A 19,881-nucleotide genomic window follows, 5' to 3' on the forward strand; every position below is an offset into this window, starting at 1 on the left:
ATAGAATCTGGTTCTGTATCACATAGATAGAATCATAGAATGGGATTCCATGACAGAATATAGCTGCCTCTGAAGCTTTTATCAGAAGAGAGGAACAATCCTGCACCATCTTCCCCAGGGTGAAGTGTGCTACATCTAAGGGATGTTACATTTACCTGCTTTTTGTGTTGGAGGTGGATTTCCTCAGATCTGGGGGTATACAAATAGTAACAGGCAGCAGCGACAACCCTCTGAAGTTTATATACAGATTTATATATAAAAAAAGCTTAATTAGGTCATCTTTTATCAAGATGTCCTTTGGGTGCAAACAGGGAAGGGGAACACCGTCCTCTTTGTCTCCAAAATAGAGATATCTAGAGTCCAAGCTGCTGCTAGTCCTCATTGCTGTCATCATCATCCTCCTCATCCTCTTCTTCCTCCTTCTCCGCTGCATCTTCCACAAGTTTCTGAAAGTCTCCAGTCTCAGAATTCCACAGAAATTTGATGGTGACTTTAAACTCTGCCATCTCATAGCCGAAGAGTTTCTAGGGAAGGACAGAAAGCCATCACTCCTGCTCCAGGGTCTGGGGATGACTTTGTATTGGGGAGGGGGGGAAAGAGGGGCTTGTGCAGGCACTGCTAATGGTGCTACTCACCAGGACACGGGCTTGTTCAGGGGTGAGAACCTCCCCTTCTTTGCAAACTTGGTAATCTGACAGTAACGTCACCACTCCTGTGGGAAGAGCAACTTCTAAGTAGGGTCACAAATGGGGGGAGCCCACTGAAACGCGGGAGGCAGAGCCCAGATGTTCTCAAGCACTGCCCTTTGTAGCCAGTGCCTTTCCGTGCCAGTGGTAGTGCCCCCCACCCCAGCCTCAAGAAGCTGGGTGAGAGGAACTCCAAACCCCACAGCCCCAGTCCCTGTCTGGTTTGAGTGGGATGTGCCAGGTTAGGCCCAGGTGTCACCACTGAGGACAGATGGTATTTTGGGGAAACCTCGCTGCTTGACTTGTTCTTTGACATCAGCTTGGGAAGAACGGTGAGAGAACACAGTGAGTTCCAGCACCAGCTGACCAAGGAGAAAGCTCTCCATCAGATTTCCTCCAAAAATAAGTTCTACTTGATTTAACACTCTCCTTAACACACCTTATCTGTGCAGCTGTAAAATGAAGCTTCACATACCTTTCTTTAATGCTGTTGGCAGCCCCAGCTGCCGTAACTGAGGCTCCATGGAGTGGGGGAACTGCTCCAAAGGCCCCGTGTCCAGGCTCACTGTGTATGTTGCCTTGTTCCCTGCACGGGCAAAGTCCATCTCTTTGAATTTGGAGAACCACCTGAGAGATGGGCAACAAGAGCTTCAGCTGGGGGAGGAACATCCCTGGGTAACGACGGGAGGTACGGCACAGCGTGCTGTGACTTCTTCCCCAACGTTTTGGGGATGGTGGAGAAAAGCAAGCTTTAAGGGGAACATCAGCAAGAGAAGCAAGCAGGTGGAAAAGAAAAGAGCCTGCTCTTTGGATGCTGTAGCTGTGCCAGACATGTACTTACTCGTCCACCTCATCTTTGGTGCGGTTGGTGAAGAGGAGACCGACTTCACCTCGCAGGTGTTTGCTGACCTGGAAAGCAGAGGCTGTTTGTGGGACTGGGGCAGCACCCAGGGACTTACCTTCCAGGGTCTAGTCCTGTCCAGCTGGGAAGGCTCTGCCAACAGCAGCTTTTGGGTCAGGACATGAATGGATTCAACTAAAACACCCGCAGCAGGGTGACCCAAGGAAGCTCATATGTGTCTCAATGTTGTCCTGTGATGCTGCCAGCTCACATGGGACAAAACTTAAGGAGACAGAAACCCCCCAGCCCCTACCTTGTGCAGATTCTCCTTGTACTCGCTGCTGGGCTCACGTCCCAGTGCCACCATCATGACTTTGTTCTTCCCGAAGAAGATCCTGGGGCGGTGAGAGGACGAGAAGGTGACCATCAGCTCCGAGTCCCCGCTCACCCCTCAGGCGGCATTCCCTCCTCCCCCAGCTCACCTGCTGTGCTTCCAGGCGTTCCGGACATCCTTCAGCTTGTTGTTCCTCATGTTGGCAACGGAGAAGACGAAGATGTACTTGTAGGTGTCCACGCATCGCCGCAGCTGCAAGGCACCGGTTAGCTGGGACCGGGGGGACGGGGAGCGGGACCCGCGGCACGGCGCTGGGCCGGACTCACCTCAGTGATCAGCGCCTGCTTGGCCTCCAACCCTTTCCTGGGCGTCCGCGTCAGGGAGACTGTGGGGAGCGGAGAGAGCGCGTTAGGGCGGGGGCGCGGGGTGGGGGGTGGCGGGGCGGGCCCGGGCCCGGGCCCGGGCGCGGCGCTCACCTTTGCGGTCCCGCTTGGACTTCGGCATGGTGCCGCCGCCGTGCTTCGAGGCCCCTTCTGCGCGCGCGGGCTGCCGGGAACGCCAGCGGGCTGCCCCACGCAGTGCCTGAGGCCCCCGGCAGGGCTGATGCCAGGTTTCCCGTTCAGGCGTCGGCGCTGGCAGCCCAACGGTGCTAAGGTCCCCTGATGCCGGGGTCGCGGCCGGCCGCTGTCATGGCGGCGGGGCTGTGGGTGCTGCTGCTGCCGCTGGCGGCCGCCGTCTATGAGGACCAAGTGGGCAAGTTCGACTGGTGAGCGCTGGGGGGAAGCCGGGGCGTCCGCACCGCGCCGGGGCGCGGCTCCTGCGGGCAGGCTTCCTGCTGCAGCCGCCCGTCGGGCCTTCTCTCTCCCTCCCCCTCAACGAGGCGCCCCCGCCGCCTCCTCCTCCTCCTCCGTTCTCTCGCCGCCCCGTCTCTGTCCCCCCCATCCCATCTCTCCGGCCCCGTCTCACCCCCGCTGGTGTTTCCTCTCCTAGGAGGCAGCAGTACGTGGGGAAGCTCAAGTTCGCCTCCTTGGAGGCCTCGCAGGGCTCGAAGAAGCTCATCGTGGCCACCGAGAAGAATGTGGTGGCTGCCCTGAATTCCAGGAGCGGCGAAATCCGTGAGTGAAGCGGGGTTGTGTTGTGGTGGGGCTGCCGTGTCAAGCTGTGCTGGTGAATTAACGCTGGTGCTATCAGAGCAGGGACTCACCTGGCACTTCAAAAGCCACCCTTGTGTAGGGCAGGCAGACTGTTCCCTGCCCAGGCATGTTGCCATAAAGAGCTTAGGCTTAAAAACAATAAGAAACAGATATTTTTGGAATGACAAGCATTGTTCTCACTGTTGCTTTCAGTGTGGCGCCATGTAGACAAGGGAACCCCCGAAGGAGCAATCGACGCGATGCTGATCCACGGGCAGGGTAAGGAGGGCACATGGATGGGCTGCTGGGGCCACTGGTTGTCCTCATATGCATTAGACCATAAGTTGAACTTGCCAGAGCTCACTGTCTCGTTGATCAGTGCCAGATGGAAGTTCTGCATTCATCTTTTCCTCTTCATTCCCTGGGCAGATGCCATCACCGTGTCCAATGCTGGACGTATTCTGCGTTCCTGGGAGACCAACATTGGTGGGTTGAACTGGGAGACGTCACTGGACACTGGCAGGTAGGCTCTCCTGTTTGCACTGCCTTCTTCCCTTTGTCCTGCTGCTCTGGGAGGGAGGAAAGGGTTTGTTCATTGTGTCTGCACTCACATGATGGAGAAAGATCAGTTAGATGTAGCGTTTCCAAAATGACCTTTGGGTGAAGAATGCCTGAACCTTGCAACTAAATCTAATGCTATTTCTTAAGTGAACCAGCAAGAGGACGACAGGTGCTTGGTGGGGGGTTTTCATAGCTGGATTTTCTCTTTACATACACAACACATTAGACATGTGTCTGGTTTGGGGTGTTTGGATTCCAGCCTAACACCCTCTGTTGAGATCATCAAGGATAGATAAAGTGGTCTATAAATTATACATCAAGACTTACATTAGGTGTTAGGAGAAGGTCTTAAGTCAGAGTAGGGGCTTTTTCCCAGAAGAAAATAATGTTGTAACTTGCTGTTTCTGACCTGTGTTCAGTTTCCAGATGGCTAGTTTGGTGGGGCTGCAGGACATGGTGAAATACGTGGCAGTCCTGAAGAAGGCAGCCATCTCTCTTCACTACCTTTCCAACGGGCACCAGAAATGGGTGGAACACTTACCAGAAAAGTAAGAATGTCTTTTAAGTAGAAGTGCAGAGTTCTGACAAGGAGCTTGTTGCCTTGGAGGGGAAAGGATGCCATATGCTTTTGAAAACATCTGAAAACAACAACGTGAGGAGACGATGTTTCACAGTTGCTGCTTCTCTTGCAGTGAGAGTACCCACTACCAGCTGGTGTATTCCCGTGGGACTGGAGTGATCCACGTGCTTGGAATCGTTCCCCAGAGCCACTTGAACATTTTAACATTCAATGTAGAAGATGGAGAAATTACAAAACAGGTAGTGCTCAATTACAGATCCGAAATAACGAACCCAGTGTTAACAAAGGTACTTCCAAGTGGATGGGCTCTGGTGTGCAGAGCAACTGTTGTAGGACAGATAAACTTCCCAGTCACCGTGGCATTGCCTGCAGGCCAGTAAATGGATTTCACTGGTGAATGCCCCAAAAGCAAACCTGAATTGGACTTGCACCTCTTAGTCAAGACCATCCTGGAAATCTCAGGCTAATAGATCGTGTCTCCCAGGGTCACGGGTCAAAATAATTCTAGCTGAAATTCTTGGTTGTGTCCAAGTTGGTTCTTTGAAGATTTTGTTCTGTTGGTCACTTTATCTCTCTGTTTCTGTCTCACATGGCAGATCAGAGTAGCAGCCCCGTGGCTGAAGAGCTTAAACGGCGTGTGCAGTGTGGTGGGGGAGGCAGTGCTGGTGTGCATGGACATGGACACGCATTCGCTCTATGTTTGCTCCTTGGAGACAGAGCAGGAGATGAAACAGATCCCACTGCAGGTGAGGAGCACTGAAAGGGCATCGTACATAATTCATTGTCCCAACTGGTTTGATGCCTGACTGAGCCTGGCAGCATAGGGGGTTCTCCTCTTGGTAAACTACAGAATGATTGAAAAGGTTGGAGGGGGAATCTTCTAGTCCTTTGTGGATTGATGTCTTGAGAGCTTTGCTCCAGTGGGAGCCTGGACCTCTTTGCTTTTGCTGGATTTACCCAGATGTGGGGGACCTCTGCATAAAGCTTATCTTGCTGCTGCTAAAACAAAGGTAGTAGTTTCAGTGAAGAAGTTCTCAGGGATGTATATGCTTGTCTCCCTTTCACAGTCACTTGACGTGGAGTTTGCTGATGCCTTCCAGCCCAGGATATTGGCTACTCAGCCCAATGTAATCAGTGCTTCACGGACTCAGTTCTTCCTGCAGCTGTCTCCAAGCCACTTTGCTTTGCTGCAGTACAAACACGGGCTGCTCAGCCACCTTCGGGACTTCGAGCAGGTAACCACGACAAGCATACTCAAGTGAGAGGGTGAACTACAGCTTAGAATTCTTCAAAATAAGCAAACACCCCTGCACTAAGTGTTCTGAGCAAGCTGCTGACCTTCTCATTTCAGTTCTTTTGGCTGCAACACCTAAAAAACATTTAATTTTGGTTATACTTGCTGCTGAAGCATCTCCAGACACCAGTGTAGCTATGCTCTGTAGCCACCACATGTTTAAGATGCTGGCGGTGCAGCAGTACTTTTATTATGCCAGCTGCAAGGGTTTAAGAAGCAAATAAGCTTTAAAAAGCTCAGTAACACCAGATACCATGATTAAAAAGCCTGTACCACATCAGCTGTCTCCATCTTTGAGAGGTATTTTCAGTCTATCAGAGATAATTATTGGTTTGATTTTTTTTTTTTAATTTGGTGAAACAAATTTAAAATTTGGCTGTGAAATATCATCTGGATTTAATTCCAGCATGGCTTAATTTACTACACAGGTGTCTCTTAGTGGGTTTGGGGGATTTTTCTTGTTTGGTTTTATGATCTCCTGCTAGTTTGTTTGTTTTCTTTTCAGGCAGCTCTGGTGAGTTTTGCAACAACTGGGGAGAAAACCGTAGCAGCTGTGCTGACCTGCAGGAGCGAACTGGTGAGTACAACTTGCCTGTACTATGTAACCAGCACAGCCCGAGTATGGATGTGGCCTGGGGGTGGGTTCCACAAGTGGTTTCCTTCACAGCCCCAGGGATGGGTAGTAACTCAAGGAAAAGGACAGTTTAGTTACCTTCTCAGACTGTAGAAGGCAATGGCAATGCAAGAAGATCTTGATTCTATCCAGCTAAGGCTGTCCCTGAGTTGGAAAAGCACACTGCCCAGCTCTTCACCCTTGTATAAGGGGGGCACGTAGCCTGGGAATCAGCTTTATTGGTCTGGAGAGGATCTTGGTTCTTGAGGATACTGGACTTGGTGAGGTTTCATTTTTATCAGAAGTAGAACAGAACTGTTCCCTGCCCGGTTTCAGAGCGAGATGTATTGAGCACTCAAAAAATGACTTATTCTGGTTTGTGCCGTCGTTGGGGTCTGCAGCTGTCTTACCTCTTCTCATCCTCATTTCAGAAACCTGGAAGTTCTGAGGGCCCCCATGCTGGAAGCACTCTGGAGGATGCCCGGAAGCAGGTATAAAGTCACGCTTGCTCCCAGGAGCAGTGGAAGCTCTCAACAGGCTACTGTAGTCCTTTGCCTGCAGAAACTGAATGAACAAAATTGTTGTACCATCTTTTTGGAGGCTGATGTTTTGTAGCAGGTCCAAATAGATACTCTAAAAATATCCTCAAGCTGTGTTTCTTACCAAATGTGAAACCCTTTTGCAGAATTTGGTGTAGCATGTACGTTCAACTTGGTTGTTTTCTGCAGGAATCCTTAACCTGTTCCAATCAAACCTACAATATTAATCTCTACCTGGTTGAAACTGGACAAAGATTGTTGGATACCACAATTACCTTTAACCTGGAGCAGAGCGGTGCCAAGCCCCAGCAGGTGAGCAGGGAGTGATCCTTTTGGTCCTGTGATTTAGCAGACTTGCAATGCCCTCCTTACCCTGATGGGCAGGATGGGGAGAGCCCTTCAGACACTGTGAAAAGCATTCTGTCAGCATGTGGGATTACTGCATACTATCACTGCTTGTGTTTCATCCAAGAGCTCCTGTTTTCTCCAAGAAGGTTGGTGGCCCTGCCTGTGGCAGGGGGTTGGAGCTCTATGATCCTTGGGGTCCCTTCCAACCCATGCCATTCTGTGATTCTATGATGTGATTGTTAACCTCACCCTTTTGCTTGCTCTTTATTTCAGCTCTACATCCAGGTTTTCCTGAAGAAGGATGACTCTGTGGGCTATCGAGCCTTGGTGCAAACAGAAGACCACATGCTGATGTTCCTCCAGCAGCCAGGTAACAGCCCATCTGCACCATTTTTAACACCACACTCCTTGTCCCTGTAGGACAAGAAGAAAATTCTGAGTCCCAAATGATTATATTTTATAGAATCATAGAATAGAATCCCAGACTGGTTTGGGCTGGAAGGGACCTGCCATGGGGCAGGAACACCTCTCACTAGCCCAAGCTGCTCAAGGCCCCATCCAACCTGGCCTTGAACACCTCCAGGGAGAGGGCAGCCACCACCTCCCTGGGGACCCCATGCCAGGGCCTCACCACCCTCGTAGTGAGGAATTTCTTCCTAACATCCAGTCTAAATCTAATCCTTTCCAATATAAAACCATTCCCCCTGGTCTTATCACTCCAGGCCCTTCTAAAAAGTCCCTCCCCAGCTTTCCTGCAGCCCTTTCAGATACTGGAAGGCTGCTCTAAGGTCTCCCTGGAGCCTTCTCTTCTCCAGGCTGAACAACCCCAACTCTCTCAGCCTGTTTTCGCATTTCATTAAGGACAATTTGCATTTGAAGGGCCTGCTGGAAGATGCTTTTATACCAAGTGATCTTTTTTTTTTTTTTTCCTCTAGAAGTCTATTCTCAGATTTCCCAATATTCTACTTGTTTTTCTTTCCAGGGAAAGTTGTATGGAGTCGAGAGGAGTCACTAGCAGAAGTGGTAAGCTTGGAGATGGTGGATCTACCTCTGACAGGTGCACAGGCAGAGTTGGAGGGAGAATTTGGAAAGAAAGCAGGTAAACCATAGAGTTACTAGGATTACCTTCAGGCATGTGAATGTGTTTGTTTTTCTTCCTGAAAAGAATGTGGCTGTTTTCATTTCCAACTGAGCTGAGAGCTAGGATTCATATTTCTACTGATGGCAATGAAAATGAGCAAGAAGAAACCCATTTCTATCTAAATTTTTGAGGTCCAATGCCAAATGCAGATGTCATGAGCCTATTAGAGCATTATATTCCAAAGCCAGCGGTTGGGGGGATATTGGCCATGTCTCCTAAACCTTTCCCTTTGACCCTTTCTCTAAGACTCTTTTGCAATAGCTGTTGTTTTTGCTTTCCTTTGTGTTTCCTTGCCGTCCTGGATGCAGCCATTCAAGGTAACTCCAGACTGCATGCTGTGGTTTGTAATACTTCCACTGCTTCCAGTGGAACCTCATCTCCTCTCTGCTTGCTTTCTGCAGTGGTGAAATAGAGTTGTGGTGTGGTCTTTTGCTAAGTATAAACCCTTACTGGGCAGAATTAAGAATTTTATTTAAATTCAAGGGCTTCTCTTTCTCTGAGGGCAAGAGGGAAATACAGACCATACAGGTGGGTAAGGTTTGAGTGGGCACTTGCTGTGAGTGTATGAGTAAGAGAGATGGAATACAAAGGAGGAGATTAAATACTCTGCAAGGTTTGCTTTTGGTTGATGAGAACATCAGTTGGAGTGGCAAATGCCAGAGTCTGTCATAGAACCAATGCTATTCTGAGGCGGGAGGTAAAAAATTACCATAGGTCTGTGCATGGCAGCATTTCTTCTCCTGTCTGAGACCTTAATTTCAGTTACAGAGTGAGAGGCAGTGTTTTTTTTCCCCCCTTTTTATTATCACTGCTGGTCTATCTGCAGATGGTTTGCTGGGGATGTTTCTGAAGCGGCTGTCCTCCCAGCTTATCCTGCTGCAAGCCTGGACTGCCCATCTCTGGAAGATGTTCTATGACGCCCGGAAACCTCGGAGCCAGATTAAAAATGAAATTAACATTGACAATTTGGCCAGAGATGAGTTCAACCTCCAGAAAATGATGGTGATGGTCACTGCTTCAGGAAAGGTGAGGAAGCCAGGGTGGGAATCCGTTTCTAGACTATAGCAGAGAGTCTTGGCTCTGAATTCCTGGCCCAGTTTTTTGTCAGGCTTTAAGTAGAATGTCATGGTAGCTTTGGAGAGGCACCAAGACTCTGCTATCTTGTTGTACCCCAAAGAAAGATGCAGTGTTTGAATATGAGATGTGTTGTTCTAAACTTTAGCTTTATTGTCTCTCTCTGCTCAGCTTTTTGGAATTGAGAGCAGCTCTGGCACCATCCTGTGGAAGCAGTATCTCAGGAATGTGAGACCGGGCTCCTCCTTTAAGCTGATGGTCCAAAGAACAACAGCTCATTTCCCACACCCACCACAATGTACTTTGCTTGTTAAGGACAAGGTGAGTCCCTTTTTGCTTTTATTGAAACAAAAATATTCATCCAGTTCCTTTGGTTGTGGGTGAGAAGTTGTGTGGTGTCCTTTAGCTACCTGCAGGAGGGTTTGTACTCCACACGTGAGGGAGGAGGTGACATTATTATGTGCTGGCACTGCCTCAGCAGGTGGCAGGTAGGATTTAGTTAAAGCCAGGAACACTTTGTTATGTCATGGGATGGTTTTGATAGAGAAATGTGTGACACAGCGTATGCATGTCCAAAAAGCATGCTTTGAGGCTGGAACAGCTGAATCAGGGTACGAATAGTCAACACCAGCAGGTAACAGGTAGAAAACCAGCTCTTTTGTCCACCTCTAGAAGTTCTGCATCTGTTTTGTTTTTTAGGAAACAAAAATGAGTTTTCTGTATGTCTTTAACCCCATCTTTGGGAAGAGAAGTCAAGTGGCTCCCCCTGTTTTGAAGCGTCCGATTTTCCAGACGTTGCTTCTGCCTATTATGGATCAAGACTATGCCAAAGTGCTGCTCCTGATCGATGATGAGTACAAGGTAACTGCTGTGCCTGGAGGCAGCTCTCCTAATGTGCATTATTCCTCCTCCCTTTTGAAACAAGATTAAAAAAAAAAGCTGTTGAGTCAGACTTAGCACAAAACTATGAGGTTATTCTGGTAAACATGTTTGAAATCTTTCTCTGCTGGGTTATTTGTTGTTTGTGTGGTTTCTTTTGTGTTTCAGTTAGGTTTTTAACCTGCTTTTCAATCCTTTGCCAGGTTACAGCTTTCCCAGCAACTAAAAATGTCCTTCGGCAGTTGGAAGAAATTGCCCATTCCATCTTTTTCTATCTAGTGGATGCTGAGCAGGGAAAACTCTCAGGATTCAGGCTGAAAAAGGTATGGAAGACTCATTACAGTCTAAATCATTTTCCTGAATGTCCTCTGGATCATGGTAGAGCTCTTCATTTGAGTTTTGCTCAGAACAGAAACAGTTCAGCCTCAAAATGCATCTAAAACTTAGAAAATCCAAAACCAGAGAGAGCTCCCAGCATCTTATTGGTGGAGATGGTGGCTTTTGAGAGCAAGACAAAACCCCTTTACATCGTGGTTTGTCTTTTCTTGCAGGACCTGACAACAGAGGAGATTTGGGAGGTGGTCATACCCACAGAAGTCCAGAGGATCGTGGCTGTGAAGGGGAAGCGTTCTAATGAACACGTGCATTCCCAGGGCCGAGTGATGGGAGATCGCAGTGTTCTCTATAAGGTGCTGCAGGGACTTGATGTGTTTCCTCATGGGAAGATCTTGGCACCCTTTGCAGGGACATTATTGAGATTAATTGCTCTGTGATGTCATTTTTTTTTTTCTGTATATGCATCAGTGTCCATAACCCTCTGCAGAAGGTGCTATTTTTGGTGGAGATTTCCTTTATAAGCTTTTCAGGCAGGAATTAAATCAGTCAAACATCTGCTGATGGGGAGATAATAGAATCATGGGATGCGTTAGGTGGGAAGGGACCTTCAGAGGCCCCCTAGTCCCACCCCCTGCCGTGAGCAGGGACACCTTGAACTAGGGCAGCGTGCCCAGAGCCCCATCAAGCCTGACCTTGAAGGTCCCTAGGGATGGAGCCTCCACCACCTCTCTGGGCAACCTGTGCCAATGATCTACCACTCTGAGGGAAAAACTTTTTCCTAATGCCCAACCCAAATCTCCCCTTTTCTAGTTTAAAACCATCCCCCCTCCTCCTGTCGCTCCATGCCCTTTGGGAACAGTTCTTCCCCAGGTTTCCTACAGGCACCTTTCAGGGATTGGAAGGCTGCTGTAAGGTCGCCCCGCAGCCTCCTCTTCTCCAGGCTGAACAACCCCAACTCTCTCAGCCTGTCTTCATAGGAGAGTTGCTCATTTCTCTGGCCTCTTCTGGACATGTTCCAACAGGTCCACATACTTCTTTTGTTGAGGGTTCCTTGATTTCTTTAGATGATTTGTGTTAATAAGATTGATTGTTTATTATGCATCAGATGAAATGCAGGTTAACAAGGTGCCTATGGCATTAAAGTGGGGGCGTCTCACTTGTGGATTTGGATATTTTTCCCTTTTTCTCTAGTCACTGAACCCAAACCTGCTTGCTGTGGTGACAGAGAGCACAGACACGCACCATGAGCGCACGTTCATTGGAATATATCTGATTGATGGAGTCACAGGCAGGATTATCCACTCATCCATACAGAAGAAAGCGAAGGGGCCTGTCCACATGGTCCATTCAGAGAACTGGGTGGTGGTAAGAAGTTATTCATATCTTGTTCTTTCTGTTTGGGAGGTAGACTCAGTTGCTGAACCTGCATGGAGAAGACTTTTTGACCATTCTCTGTGCTTTCCTGTATGTTATTGACCCTGCTTTCCCTGTATTCCTAAAACTCTCTCATTTCAGTACCAGTACTGGAACACGAAGGCACGTCGGAACGAGTTCACTGTGCTGGAGCTGTATGAGGGGACAGAGCAGTACAACGCCACAGCTTTCAGCTCCCTCGACCGCCCGATTTTACCCCAGGTCCTCCAGCAATCTTACATCTTCCCATCTGCCATCAGTGCCATGGAGGCCACCATCACCGAGCGCGGCATCACCAGCCGTCACTTGCTCAGTACGTACATGCTGCTCGGTTCTCAATGTTGTTTACACTGAAAACAGAGCAAAATGTAGTTTACTGCCCAGAATCCTGTCTGTGGGCTGCCCTGGATGCCCAGCAAGCTCAGGAATAAGCACTAAGAGAACATTTCTGTTAGCAGATAGCAAATGCTGCCAGAAATGGCTGTGTTTTAAGCTGTATTTATTTTCATGCACAGTTGGGCTTCCCTCTGGGGCCATCCTCTCCCTTCCAAAGGCTCTGCTAGACCCTCGCCGCCCGGAGATCCCTACAGAACAGAGCAGGTAAGGAAAGGGTGATAACTGCTGTTCCTGGGCAGCTTGGAGAAGGGATGGGTTTTTTGTGTATATGGTAGTGTGGAGTAGAACAACTTGGCTTGGACAGATTGAGGGTCAATTCTTGCATGAAATGAAGTGAGATTGGTTTGTTTCCAGTCTGTGATGATGGAATACATTTGTCCATAATGCAGCAGGTCTTGCTGTTGGTAAAACCAGCCTCTTGTCTGCACTCTTAAGAAGTAGCAGCCTGAGTAACGCTGGAGTGTTCAGAATGACACTTATTTTTCAAACCAGTGTCATTCTAAAAACTGCTTTTCAAACTTCAGAAGCCTAAAAGGAGGGTGCTGCAGTGTGGTCTGACCCAGCTGGCATGTTTTGAAATTCATCCTGCAGCAAAAATTAATCTGCACTGGGAAAAGCTGCTAAATTTGCTCGTTTAGGTCAACTTGTGATGATCAGACTTGGGAACGCAGACAATGTCCTTTGTCTGATACTTGTCTTCTCTTTAAATGCCTTTCAGGGAAGAGAACCTGATTCCATACTCCCCTGATGTGCAGATCCACGCTGAGAGGTTTATCAACTACAATCAAACCATATCCCGAATGAGAGGGATTTACACGGCCCCCTCCGGCCTGGAGTCCACTTGTCTGGTGAGTACAGGGCAGCAGATTCAATGTAGGGCTGTGGAGTTTGGGGGTGGAGTGGCACAATACTGTAGCCTGTAACCTGCTTGATGCTTAAAAGTTTCTTCTTCTCATTGACTGTTTGTGAAATACCTAGTTTTTCTGTTGGAAGCTGCCTTACCAGCTCCTCATCTCCTTTCTTCAGGTTGTTGCATATGGCCTGGACATCTACCAGACTCGAGTGTACCCATCAAAGCAGTTTGATGTCCTGAAAGATGACTATGACTACGTGCTGATAAGCAGTGTTCTCTTTGGGCTGGTTTTTGCTACAATGATCACAAAGAGACTGGCTCAGGTGAAGCTGCTGAACCGTGCCTGGCGGTAGGGCTGCGGGGGAAGGCAAGGCAGAGGCTGGAGAAGACGTCTTGACATTTGCACTGCCTTGAAGGTCTGTCATCTCACATTGCTGTTGGTTCTGGTTAGAAATTCCAGCTTTGCGTGACTGATGGATGCAAAGATCTATTATTATGGTTTTGCTGGAAGGTAATTGGGAAGAAGAGCTGTTCCTGCGACAAAATGATACTGTGCTTGTGTGTCTCCTAATGAGGAGAGATGGGAGAGAGATGTAAACGAGACATTGGTCTGTTCTGACCTCTGGTAAAGCCCTGAACTCTGCCATCACATCCGCTGCCTGACGTTGGTGAAGATAATACTGAGGCTCTGTGTCATCTTCGTGCTCCTCACTTCTTCCTTGGTTCCAGCTGTGACTCAGTGTTATGGTGAGAGGAGGATGAAGGAGCCACCAGCTGCTGCCATGGGTGTGCTAGGCTTGGTAACAGAGGAGGCTTGAGGAGGGTCGGGGGCAGGGAGAGGTTTAGAAACGTGTGTGGGTGGGGAAACAGCCTGGCCGGGTCCCTTCCTCGCACCCCAGGCCCTCGGGAGGCAGCTCTGTCAGCGATGGCGCCAGGGCGCGCATCCCCTCCCTGCCGTGCGGGCTCTCTAGTCTGTGACCCCGGCTGAAGCTGGGGAGCGGAGAGCCCCGCAGCCTCTCCCCGCCCGGGTAACGGCTGTTAATTGTCTGTACGTGTTTATTAAGTGTCAGAACCGCGCCTGGCCGCCGGTTGCGGCTCGCCCCAATAAAGGCTGTGCGCCGAGGACCCGCCTTGCCCTGCCTGAGGCTGCTCGCCCCGACTCGGTGCTGCGCATGCGCGCCCGCCCCTCCCGCCGAGCCCGCTCAGCGCGCGTGCGCCACCGGCAAAGATGCTGACTCATGTACTGCGCAGGCGCTTGGGCCGGGCCTCTCCCTTCCAATCGGGAGGAGCGGCGCGCGCGTGGGCCTTGCGCCGCTTCCCGTCTGGCGGCGCGTGGGGGGGGCGGGGCTCCTGCTCCTCCGTCCCCTTCTCCCGCCGCGGCCCCGCCTCGCCCAACGGAGCGGCAAGATGGCGGCGGGCGGCGGCGCGGGGGCCGCAGCGGAGCCGGGGTGGGAGGTGGCCGTGCGGCCGCTGCTCTCCGCCTCCTATTCGGCCTTCGAGATGAAGGAGCTCCCGCAGCTGCTCGCCTCGGTTATCGAGAGGTGAGGGCTCGCCGGCCCGGTATGGGGGACAAGGGGGCGCGGCCCGGGCCCCCCCCCCCTCCTCCCCCATCCGCCTCCCCTCAGCGTCTTTCCCTCAGGATGGGTGCGCGGCTGTGGGGAGCCTCTCGGTGTTTTAGCGCTGCGGGATTGCCGGGGTGGGGTGCTGCGGGGAGCGGCCCTGCTCACCGCCGGGCAGGGGACAGCGGCGGGGCTGGGCCGGTGCCCGGGACCAGGTGGCCAGCGCCTGCTCGGGCTGCCGGGGAAAAAAGGGAGCCCCGAGCGGCGTCCAGAGAGCTTACTCATGCTCAGCCGCCTCCCGCTTTCCTGGGGACTGGGAGGCTCATTGGGGTGGTGCCCTTGGGCCCTAATGAGCGGGGATGAGGATGCACACCCGGCTCTTGGCGGTGGCAGCCGCTCGGTCGCGGCCGAAGCACCTTTGACAGGTACCCCGCGGTGAGGCTGCGGGACTCCTGTCGCCCTTTGCCAAGCGCCTACCGCTTTGGCGGGGAGAATTGTTGTCTCACCTGGCCTGTCTGCTCCGGCGGCAGAGTCCTGCGGGTCCCTGCGTGGCATCGGCTTCCCGGTCGGGTTCCCTCCGGTGAAGGAGGAATAAAGCTGGAGGAAATCAAGGGAGGCCTTTCTTAACCCGAGAGGTTAGACTCGGAGCACGAGAGTACTCCTTGGAGCAGTGTAACTCAGAGCTTTATGCACTAAAACGCTGGGTGTGAATGCCGTGGCGTTATGCTCAGTTAGAAAGGTGTAACCCTGACTGCTGTAAGCTGCCAGGAAACAAGCAAAGAGAAGTAAATAAATGCTGTGTCAAAGAAGAAAATAAAGCCAAGTCTTGTGGTATTTTGTTTAATACAGAATACCCGAGTGCCTAAAAAAATGGGGCCTTAGTGAATGTTCTGTGCCTTTAGCCATGTAGTGATGGGTCACCTGGAAACCTGCAGGTACTCAGTATACACATGATTTGGGCAGCTCTTAGGTTAATCTTTCTTTTAGGGACCATTTCATCATAGCTTCTTCTTGCTGTCATTGTGCCTAAAGTTCCTTACTGGAGTCTTTTGGTGGAGGGGTATTGCAGAAACACTTAAGTGGACATACTTGACTTTTGGGAGAGGTTTGTTTCTTCCATTAGTGAGAACAACGTTCCTATTTTCTACTTGAGGCAGAAGTTTGTTGCCTTCTAGTGTTGCCCTGAGGTGTGTGTGCCTGACAGTGACTGTGTTTCAAACCCTTAATGCAAGCACAAGGGCTGTGGAGTCTGTTGGAATGGTATCTTTATTTCATGCCTTGATATAACACGTGGCAAATCATGGAGGGGAAAAAATACAGCTTGTTTGCTTTTGGAGTGTGCTCTTCTGTGCTGAACATGGAATTGATCTTTAGATTTCTAATAAAAACTACTTTAGCTATTTCACTTAGTTCTAGAAGATGATTGTTCTTGTAGTTGATCCTGTCTGCAATGTGGCTGGATTTCCCTTTAAATAAACGTGGTGTGATGACAACACAATCACAAATGTTATTCTCTTCGAAATTAATAAACTTTTCTTGACAATTTTAAAGTTTAAGCATCAGGAGGTTACTGGAATTCCCACCAGAGCAGGTACATTCAAGAACTGGTAGACTTTGGCTTATTTGGTATAAATTATGGAAATGCTGACATGGAAACTGCTGTCTGTGACTGTTAAAAGATGCTGATTTTCAGGGAAGAGATTCCTGTCGGGAGAACTCTTGCCCCTACTGCTGTGACTTTGGAAGGAGGAAGCAGCTTTACATGAAGAGTCTAGTTCAGGCCCTCTTGAGATTTGGGAGCAGGACTGAGAAAGGAGGTGGGATTTGGTGCTGACATGTTGTATTTGATAGCGACAGGGGGGCTTCTTGCTTAGTGCAAGGAATGGTTTTCCCTGGGAAGTAAGTGTTATTTAAGTGATAAATCACGATATAGTAGCTGGAAGTTGTCGATGAAGCTCACTGGGCAAAGTAAAGTCTAGTACATCACAGACTGAGCCTGTTGCCTTTTATTTATGTTTATTTGCAAGGACTTGATTGTTAGTTAACAGAAGCCTTATACTTCCCACCGCTGTAACAAGTCCACAACTTGTTTTAATGAAACACAAGCCTCTTGTGCAATCCAGGTGAAATTCCCTATCTTGTTCTGGTTTCTGCACCTTTGTGTTCTTACACCTCCTGAGCACTGTGTCCTGCACAGCTTGACCTATACAGCAGGACACTAATTGAGGAGCTGCTGCTTGCTCCTGTACTTTATTATTCCCCAGTTGTTCTCATTTGTCATCTTAAAACCTACTGCAGCTAACTTAGAGCTGGGCACAAAGAGGCAGGGGAGTGAAATTAGTGTCTGAGTATAATGGAGCACAAACTTTATTGTGCACTCAGTCTCTGGGCTTGTTACCTGGCAGGAGACAGCAAGGTGAAGCCTGGGAAGTGGGATGTTGAAGCTCAGGCAGATGATGCTGCTGAATTTCTTTGAGTGAAGGCTCTCACTGTGCTGTTGGAACACAAGTCTGATGAGGAGCAGCTGAGGGAACTGGGACTGTTCAGTTGGGAGAAGAGGTGGCTCAGGGGTGACCTTATTGCTCTCTCCAACTACCTGAAAGGAGGCTGTGGTGAGCTGGGGGTCAGCCTCTTCTCTCAGATAACCAGCGTCAGGATGAGAGGGAATGTCTGTAAGTTGTGCCAGGAGAAGTTCAGGTTAGAAATGTGGAGAAATTTCTTCTCAGAAAGAGTGTTTCGGGGTTGGAGCAGGTTGCCCAGGGAGGTGGTGGAGTCGCCGTCCCTGGGTGTTCAAGGAAAGGATGGATGAGATGCTTAGGGACATGGTTTAGTGAGTAATGTAGGTGATAGGGAGATGGTTGGACTAGATGATCTTGAAGGTCTTTTCGAACAGTAATGATTATATTTCAGCTTTTTGGGTAGACAGAGTAAAATAATAAATATCAGAACTAGGAAATCAGTGCTAGAAAGATACAGAGTATTTGTTTCTGTGCCTTTTTCCAGAAGTGATGCATTTTAGTTTCCTCTGCTTCGGCCACATCTCCCATTAGGATAGAAAAAGGGAAGGTGACTGGGCATGAAGTGGGAATGGTGTGTCCTCTACCTCCTCCTGCCCTGCCGAAGCTGGTGTCCTCGTGTGCGGGTGGGTGAAGGGGGTATGTGGGTTCATTATGCCTTTCTCTGCAGCAGTGCTAGTCATTGCCAGACTGGAGAAAGCATCACTTTCAGTGGGTACAGTGGGTGCCCTCTGCTCCCCACTGCCCTACCAGAAGTAAACTGTGTTACCAAAGGTGGAGAAGCCAGGATCCTGACAAGTACAGAGGGTAGGGAAGTTCAGTCGTGTAATCTGTTCTTGCTCGTCTGCTTCATGGGGTAAAAGTCTCTATCATCTGAAGATGAGAAAGGAATTCATGGAAGCATTTAATAGAGGTGTGTCTGCACCCCTGAGTTTTGTCACAGGTCAAGCCAAGGGCAGAACTAGCAATGGAGACAGAGCTGTGTTTCAGTGTGCAGATGGGTTGTGGTCTGACACTTCACTGCAGCGGCCTTTACCGTGTGATTTCTGTGCATAAGTAGATGTTCTCTGTGGCCAGAGAGCTTCCCTGAGAGACCTCGGAGACTTGACTTGACTTTCAGTATGTCAATGCATATTTTGCTTCCTTAGTTTTTCCTTCTGGTTTGAGTTGGCATGAAATGCCAAGCTGCAGGTCTCTACCCATGAGGCCGGTTACAGGGGGTGCGTTTTTCTCCTGCCAAAACTCTTTATTCCCCAGCTCGTTGCAGGCACCGCGTTGTGTATTTGTTGTTGTTATGCAATTGCCCCTTTTGATCCTTCTGTTTTGCAGAATTGCATATATTCCAGTTGACTCTGTGCCTCCACAGAAAAGGAATGCCTGTGCTCCAGTCCTGGCAAATCCTGCCTAGCATTAGCAGAACAAACAGTCCATACTTTACGGGCAGCTGAGTTTAGAAAAACTTTAAAGATTGATGGATCTCCAACTGGGAGAGCAGTTGTTAAAGGGGCTGACCCATTATGGTATAAAAGAGAAACGTTTAGAGCATTGGAAGTATTTCTTTAAATTTCCTGTGTGGAAAGCGATGCTGATGCCCCTGATCTCTCTGCTGCTGGAGGACTCAGTCCAGAGGACACGGGAGATGGGACACAAGGGACATGATTCCCTTCTCAGGGCATTGATTTTACTGATCTTGTCATACATCTGTTATTAGGTATAACATATTTTGAGTGTTGTGTGGTGCTGCTGTTGTGCTCTATTCAATTGACATATGCCTTGTTCTCTTGCAGCGAGTCTGAAATCCTGCATCATGACAAACAATATGAGCCTTTTTACTCTTCCTTCGTTGCACTTTCTACGCATTACATCACTACTGTGTGTAGTCTAAGTAAGTGTTCACCGTCCTTTCCTTCTCTTGCTCTTGTGTTACAAGTAGGATATAGTAAAAGTAAACCGGAACTATTGTCCTTACGGTGTTTCTCTCCAGTCCTCTTTCTGAATCAGATCTTGCTTTTATACTGGGAAAACAGTTTGGACAGAAAGGGAAGACACTTTGATAAGAGTGTTTGGCCACCAATTACTGGACAACGTTGACTTTTTGGCTGCTCATCATTTAGGGAAAACAAATTTTGGTCAAATGAAGCGTTAAAATCCATTTTCAGGAGTTTTAGATTATTCTTTTAGCAGTTACACACCTAGGTTGGTGTTAATGATCAAAACATCCTGACTGAATATTTTAGATTATTTTGGCTGTCAGAATTTGTCAATATCAGCAAAAATGATCGATTGTGTACGTGTTTGTGTCACGTAGTGTTCTGTTTTACTGAAAGCATTAGGAATATATTACGGTGAATTATTTAAAGGCTTGTGCTGAGTACAAGTGTCTGCCTTTTTCAGTACCAAGAAACCAACTGCAGTCAGTGGCAGCTGCATGTAAAGTCCTGATTGAATTCTCACTGCTGCGCCTTGAGAACCCAGATGAAGCGTGTGCTGTTTCGCAGGTGAGCACAGGTTCTGACCGTGTGGGCAAGCCCGAGTGCAAGGATGGACTTTGCCTTCTAATTCCAAAGTATTTGCTCTGATGTTGCATAAAGCAAAATTAATGAAGTTCTTAAAATACTTGAGGTATACCCTTGATATATACAACTTTGGTAGAGATTGAGACCTGCTGAATCTTCCCTCCACGTTCTTTACTCAGAATTTCAGCGTGTGAGCAAGTGAAAAAAAGTGACCTGAAGCTTTGGTTACTTCTGTTGCTATTCCCTACAGTCTGATTTGGGTTTGTGTA

General features: G+C 49.0%; 3 protein-coding genes across 3 annotated transcripts in view; 2 read left to right on the forward strand and 1 right to left on the reverse strand.

Annotated features, from left to right (window-relative positions):
* Window positions 1-231: 231 nt before the first annotated feature.
* Window positions 232-2,389, reverse strand: MRTO4 (MRT4 homolog, ribosome maturation factor). Its single transcript, XM_084274651.1, has 8 exons — window positions 2,338-2,389; window positions 2,188-2,246; window positions 2,010-2,113; window positions 1,841-1,922; window positions 1,528-1,595; window positions 1,162-1,313; window positions 636-712; window positions 232-524 (listed from the first exon to the last, which is right to left on the reverse strand). The coding sequence occupies exons 1-8, from the start codon at window positions 2,363-2,365 to the stop codon at window positions 372-374; spliced, it is 723 nt and encodes a 240-aa protein (XP_084130777.1). The 5' UTR covers window positions 2,366-2,389; the 3' UTR covers window positions 232-371.
* Window positions 2,390-2,550: 161 nt separating this feature from the next.
* Window positions 2,551-14,150, forward strand: EMC1 (ER membrane protein complex subunit 1; the record flags this gene model as incomplete). The annotated part of the gene is made up of 22 exons (XM_084274577.1): window positions 2,551-2,627; window positions 2,852-2,976; window positions 3,208-3,273; window positions 3,424-3,517; window positions 3,975-4,103; window positions 4,248-4,374; window positions 4,732-4,908; window positions 5,203-5,370; window positions 5,935-6,023; window positions 6,728-6,893; window positions 7,203-7,299; window positions 7,912-8,028; window positions 8,897-9,096; window positions 9,316-9,465; window positions 9,844-10,005; window positions 10,227-10,346; window positions 10,575-10,712; window positions 11,551-11,724; window positions 11,875-12,085; window positions 12,288-12,372; window positions 12,887-13,016; window positions 13,195-14,150. 22 exons carry the CDS (start codon window positions 2,551-2,553, stop codon window positions 13,372-13,374), a joined length of 2,982 nt encoding a protein of 993 aa, XP_084130703.1. The 3' UTR covers window positions 13,375-14,150.
* Window positions 14,151-14,428: 278 nt separating this feature from the next.
* UBR4 (ubiquitin protein ligase E3 component n-recognin 4) overlaps window positions 14,429-19,881 on the forward strand; it is a gene marked incomplete at its 5' end in the record, with an annotated part of 76,393 nt that continues 70,940 nt past the window's right edge. Inside the window, 3 exons of the mRNA XM_084274532.1 lie at window positions 14,429-14,562; window positions 18,884-18,981; window positions 19,491-19,594. Coding sequence (XP_084130658.1) covers window positions 14,429-14,562; window positions 18,884-18,981; window positions 19,491-19,594 — 336 coding nt within the window. The remainder of the gene's footprint in view (window positions 14,563-18,883; window positions 18,982-19,490; window positions 19,595-19,881) is intronic.

Source organism: Gallinula chloropus (assembly GCF_964237585.1).
Source record: "Gallinula chloropus genome assembly, chromosome: 23".
In the NCBI taxonomy this organism is placed as follows: domain Eukaryota; kingdom Metazoa; phylum Chordata; class Aves; order Gruiformes; family Rallidae; genus Gallinula; species Gallinula chloropus.

Excerpts from the sequence above, each read along its gene's own strand:
- MRTO4 (XM_084274651.1), bottom strand. The coding sequence starts at position 2,365 with ATGCCGAAGTCCAAGCGGGACCGCAAAG. Across the intron at positions 1,923-2,009 it reads AACGCCTGGAAGCACAGCAG|GATCTTCTTCGGGAAGAACA; the intron begins GTGAGCTGGGGG and ends TCACCGCCCCAG. Across the intron at positions 1,596-1,840 it reads ACAAGGAGAATCTGCACAAG|GTCAGCAAACACCTGCGAGG; the intron begins GTAGGGGCTGGG and ends TCTGCTTTCCAG.